This window comes from Vicia villosa, linkage group LG1 (assembly GCF_029867415.1).
Source record: "Vicia villosa cultivar HV-30 ecotype Madison, WI linkage group LG1, Vvil1.0, whole genome shotgun sequence".
NCBI classification, from domain to species: domain Eukaryota; kingdom Viridiplantae; phylum Streptophyta; class Magnoliopsida; order Fabales; family Fabaceae; genus Vicia; species Vicia villosa.
The window spans coordinates 98,317,380-98,323,675 of record NC_081180.1 but is presented as its reverse complement, the minus strand read 5'-3'; the positions used below and the strand labels follow the sequence as shown (position 1 = coordinate 98,323,675).

The following is a 6,296-nucleotide window of genomic DNA, read 5'->3' as shown; positions in this document are numbered from 1 at the left end:
CCTATAAACGATCCTTTTGGTTTCATCTCAATTGAGTCTTCCATGTTCATGTACCTCGGTTAAATGATGAATGTGACTTCAAAATGTTGATGTTGAGAAAAAATCAGGAATTTTGACTGTGAGTTGACCATGGTTGACTTTTTAGGTCAAACTAGTCGACTGTTGATCATTTGAGCACTTGACTGAACAATCTTGTGAACCAGAGCTTGAAACTTGGTGTGAGGATTCTTTGAGACATATGAGGAAGTATGAAGACCACTTGAGGCATCAGGGCTTGATTTTACCTTGAGAGGGGCAAACACCCTAGTCAGAGGCTTGTTGCTTAGGAGACAGATAAATGTGCCCAATTCAGGCATAATCTTGAGCAATTGAAAGTCATGTGAGTTAAATATCTTGAAATATGATGGACAAATTTTGGGGTATGACATGCGCCTTCTTGTTAATTTTGTACATAGGCGCCATCCCATGTGGCGCCTTCCTGTAGACAATTTTTTTCTTTGCATTCCTTAGTTCACTAAACTCAGCATGGTTGTGTCTAGTCTCATCTACTGTAAAGCGTGTGACACTCAATGCATTAATCTAATCAACTATAAACGCATGTGATGCTCCTTGCATGCATCCCATCAAGTGTAAACGCATTGGAGTATACAGTATGTGTTGTTCCCATAATTTTGTGTTATAGAAGCAACTTGTTTTTCTTCTACTTAAACTAAAGAAGTTCAGTAAACAAGCAAAAATCTCATTACACACTTGTCAACAATCAACAATGACCTCTTCACCATAATACATAATCAATGCGCATGTAAATGGTGAGACAAACATTTGTGAAGCTGCTGGTTTTGTGTTGAGAAACACTAAAATTACACGATTTTCTTTATACAGAAAAGCAATTTTTCTTCAAAAAGAGATTAGAGGCGAAGCTTGCACGGGGTGCTGTATCATAAATTTTCTACCAATATCCATTTTTTTGTGAAAATAACCCAGTCAAGGTTTTCTAAGTTGAGGTCCAAGATGACAAAGACTCACAGAATATGTTTGCTAATCATGAGCATTCTGGTTACGACTCCATAGAGTTGTATGTTATCCTACAAGAAACGCAACTATCACTGTTGGTTGAGTCACAAATTATTGGTCCATTGGTCGACGAGCAAGCAGAGGTCGATGTTGTTGACGAAGAAGAGGAAGAATCAGAGTTAGAAGTTGATCACATGGTCAATGAGGAACCCGAAGACGAACAAGACGTTGTTGTGCCTCCAGCTCATGTGTACAGTCTCCTGCAGACATGGGTAACTTGAACTTGGATGGGGATGAACCATCATCTGATATTTTTTCGACTCGTATATACACTCTGACGAGCTGTTAAAAGTTGGAGATAAATTTCATTCAAAGGAGGCCTGTGCGCGAGCCATAAAAAAATTTCACATGGCACAAAATGTTGATTTTAAAGTAGATTACAGCAACGTAGAGAGGTACAAAATTCTGTGTGTAAACCCTGATTATAAATTCAGGTAGTCTGCATCATATATGAAGAGAAATGATTCATGGGTGATAGGATCTTTATGTTGTCAGGTCGGACATAATAGAAATAATTGTCCTATTCGTGGAGCAACCTCCACCAACCAATAATTGTATGCTCTATTTTTACTATCTTTTATAGAAATCAGCTAGACTTTATTTATTCGTGAAACATATGGGTATTACAACTAAATAAACACAAACAAAGCTTAAACAACAACAACACAAACAAAGCTTAAACAACAATAACACAAACAACGCTTAAACAACAACAACAACAACACAAACAACCCTTAAGCAACAACACGGAAAAAAAATAAGCATCATTAATACAACAACATTTTTACGATATCACAACCATAAAAAAGATGTCATATGTGTCATGCATCATGACACAAACATCAATGACATTCTTAACTTCATCCCATCAACGTTCGATTTTTCCCGTGACAATTGACGTCCTCGTTCTCTGACTTTGAATTCTTCTGATGCTTTGACCAACTTCGTACTCCCCATCTAACCAGCGCATCAACGACCTCTTTAGATGGTTCATGAAATAAATTTTCCAAAACTTCATTTTAATCGGAGATTTCACAGCTGAAAAATTTGGAGAGAATGTGAAAAAATGGTGGAGAAAATGTGTGGAAAATGAAGGGTGATTGAGGGTATATTTATAGGAAAATCCCTAACACATAGTAACCATCCCATATAACTCCTATTTACAAAATTTATACATATGCGCCACCTGACCCTAAACCCTAATTTCCCTTACATTAAGGCACCACCTGGGGCGGCGCATACACACATAATTTTGCACATTGACGCCATGAGGGGTGGCTCCTGTGTGTAAGACACCCCTCAAACCTGGTTACCCAGGTAAATACTTTGAAATTTTTGTTTTTTTTTTTAATTTTTAATTTTTGTTTTTTTTTAAATCTAGTTATTTAAATTTTTTCTATATTTTTAAACCATTCTACAAAACCAGAAATTCTAACTTATTTTTCTTTTTAAAGCACCGCCTCAGAGAAATTGAAACATGTCATCTCCTCTCTTCTTTTATGAGTGGCAACTTTTTTTCCATTGTGTTAATAATTTCCCACACAAACTTTCTTCAATTTTTTTTAATCTATACATCAAAATGCAATGTAAATATTTTGTTCATGACTATTTTTACAGTTTATGTTGGCAAAGAGTATTAATTGTATTGTATTTCCTGCACGTACATGACTATATCAACAAAATTGCACTGATATATATTGTGACTCATGTATTCAAACTCTATTTTTTTCTTCAATAATGGCTTAGTCCTTGGTAATTATCATCGCATAATGAATGCTACACCTGATGATGATACAATCCAATCCACTATATGGCATAAGAAGATACATAATGAGTTTTGGTATTTAATATATAAAGGTTTCTTAATAAAAAGCAATATCCCAACCTATTTTAACTAAAAGTCATGTATGTAGCAAAAGTAATAAAAAGCAACATAACAAGATATGAAGCAAAAGTAAACCCATTTTAATTAAAAGTCATGTATGTAAAACTTAAAAGGTTTCACAAATATGAATTACCATGTCACTGATATAAGACTCTCAGAGCAAATATGCAGATTAAACCTAAAATTGTAGGTATCTTCCAATAAATAGTCCAACTTACCACTATTTAAGTTATATAAGACAAATTGATAACTATCTGAGTTCATAAGAAGAATAACACCATTTTCTCTTGAGGCATTAAGATTTCCTTGTAAGTCTCATTTCCCAAATCAAAGGAAAGAATCACAGTTTGATTAGAAATAACATCTCTTTTTTCAACTATCCAATTAAAAGTGCTTCTCACAAATTTCGCTGACAACCTCAAGGGCGCACGGGATGTAGGAAAATTCGGAATGGTTTTCCAAGAATCTTCACCAAAGATATAAATTTTGGTCAAAGCATGATCATTCTTCTAAAGGCATAGCAAGTAATACTTTGTACTTGTTATTAACTTGATCATATCCAAAGCCATGATGTTGGATAGTCCAATCAAGGGAAACTGGTGGAGATTTTTTGGATTCGAACATGATAGAAGGATTACGCAGCATGACACAACGTTCATATACATTGTACAAACACAACAACCCATTATATGAACCTATAATACTATATTGTTTCTCCATGATGCTGCTGAAGCTAACCGGAGGTAATAGGTTTTCGAATAATGGCTTTAAAGGATAATATACGATTTTGTCGGGTTTTTTCAACTGAGAAAAGTATAATCGCTGGTGGGTTAAACTTGGATTAGCGGTTGAAATTTGAAGATGGCGCTTTACAAATTGCGGATCTGAAATTAGAGTTTTCCATAATTTAGAAATGCATTTGAATTGATGGAGGGATCTTACCGGAAGTCTGAGGAGAATCTCGATGATGAGTTCTTCCGGCAATTGGGAACATGATTTATTGCTATTCATAGAAAGAGGTTGAGTGAAAACTTTGTCGTTATGATGATTGTGGAAATACATCGCAAGCAGCCGGTGCGAGTTCGTACTTGTTAGGTTACAAGATACAAGTTGAATTGTTTTCGCTGGCGCCTGGCATAGATGGAGGCATAAATAAGATTTATTTTTTTAATTTGGATTGGGCTTTTTGAAACTCAATTCCATTATGAATAAATTATTATCTTCCTCTTTAAGAAAAATCAAATCTATTAAATTAATTTGATTTTTTAAAACTAAACAAAATCAATTAATTTGATCTAATTTATTTTCAATAATTTATGTTATTAATGACCAATTATTATAAATCATAATATCATTATTTATTTAAATTTGTATATTTTTATAATGATATGATAAAAGTAAGACAATCAAAATCAGACCAAAAATTAAACTTAAATAAATTGAAATAGACAAGAGATCAAGGTTTAGAGGTTTTTGACGGGAGTTTAAGCGGGTTGATCCGGCTAAATATAATTTTAATATAATATAATATAATATAATAAAATATTACTATAAATTTTATAATATTTTCAGACTTTTAAAATATAGAATAGTTTCATATTTTTTGTAAACAAATGTTCAAGAATTAATATCGTATATCTAATTGAATTTTATGTTTGCAAATGATTTGAAAAAAAAATCGTGAAATGATACTAGTGAAAAGGAAGTATCATATTTTTTTTGTTTTTTTTTTTCTGCTTTATGCGCTTTGGTTTCCAGGGGAATAGAGCTCTGGTCATCCAGAGTTCGTGCCGAGAGGTCATGGTTCTGGCCAAGTGTTGTTTTCACCAAAAATCAAATTCGGTATTCCTCGAACTTAGGTGTAGGGACGTCTTTGTAGAGATTTCAAGTTGGTACTTACTCTATAGGGTACGGTCGAGAAAGGGGGAGGCCGAAGAAAAAGGTTCCACTGACTACGGTTCTCACCACGGCGCTGAAATAGAGCGTAAGGAAGGATGGATCTAAAAGAAGCTCCAATGTAGATGTTGAATCTATTTCTGTAGCAAGCTACGAGGAGATTAACATGGCACCTGGAGTCAAAACACCAAAAGTTACAAAGAACACAACCATTGAGGAAGAGGAACCCTGATCAGTGGTTTTCACACATATATTTACAGTTGTTTTTAGTTGTTTTTGAAGTATTTTATTTTATGTTTTATTTCATTATTCGTCATTTTATGCTTTGGTTTTGTGTTTAAGTGTTTGTAGGCTCGGATGAATGAAATGGAAAAAATCAGTGTGAAAAAGTGCAAAACTGAAGAAAAGTCATAACGCTGGCCAAATGCGTCCCAAGACGTGTGTGACTTATGGAAAAACACCTCTGCTACTGGTACGCATCCTCACATGCGTGTGGGAGTAGAAAAATGCAGTATGCTGAGCAAACGCGTCCCCAGACGCGTCCCATGACCTGCAAGGAGCCAGAAAGACACACCTCTGCCCAGACGCGTTCCAGACCATCAAACGCGTGCCCACACGCGTTCCATACCACCAGACGCATGCCCACACGCGTCCCAGAAGCCAGAAAAGCAAAGGAAAATGGCCCTTCTGCCCAGACGCGTCCTAGGACGCGTGTCACAGCACCAAACACGTGCCCACACGCGTGTGCACGTGAAAATTGGGCTTTCTTGCTGAAAAGCCCAATCAGGCAGAATTAAAAGGAGGAGAATGCGTTTGAACAGGGGTTGGACAGTTTTGGGTGCGAAAATACATTAGAGAGGCTGGAGAATTCAAGATTGATGCAAGGAGTGAAGAATTCCATGAGCTTTTGCCATTGAAGATCTGATTCCTTCATTTATCTGTAATGTCTGCAATCAAAACTATGATTTTTTTTATTGTTATGAGTAGCTAAACCCTCCAATGCTAGGGGGTGACCCTGATTTTGATCTGTAATGAATAAATTTATATTTTTGTAATGATAATGTGGTTTGTTCTATATTGATTTGTTCTCTTACTGTCTTATTTCTTTTTCTGTCGGACAAACGGAAATTGATTTTATGTGATACAATTAAGCCGGACCAGCTGTTGTTCATGATCTGTCTGAGAACATATTTTAGTAGATATTACCTAGGACTAGGAATACCCTTTAATAATCAGAATATTCTTGATATTGGAAAGCTTAATGTCAGCCATAATTTCTATGGACATAGTGATTAGGTTGAGGGATTAAAGAATTATTACTTGAGGACTTGAGAATAATAAACCTTAAGAACTGATAGTCAATTGGGCAAACCATTATTGCAAGATATAGTTATATTTGTTGCATGATCAAATCATTCACCATCCCTAGCATCCTACTCAT

The 6,296-nt window shown here is 35.3% G+C and overlaps 1 protein-coding gene across 1 annotated transcript; it reads right to left on the bottom strand.

Moving 5' to 3' along the window:
* Positions 1–3,460: 3,460 nt before the first annotated feature.
* On the bottom strand, positions 3,461–4,021 carry LOC131649993 (F-box/kelch-repeat protein At3g23880-like). Its single transcript, XM_058919738.1, has one exon. It carries the CDS (start codon positions 4,019–4,021, stop codon positions 3,461–3,463), a length of 561 nt encoding a protein of 186 aa, XP_058775721.1.
* Positions 4,022–6,296: the final 2,275 nt, after the last annotated feature.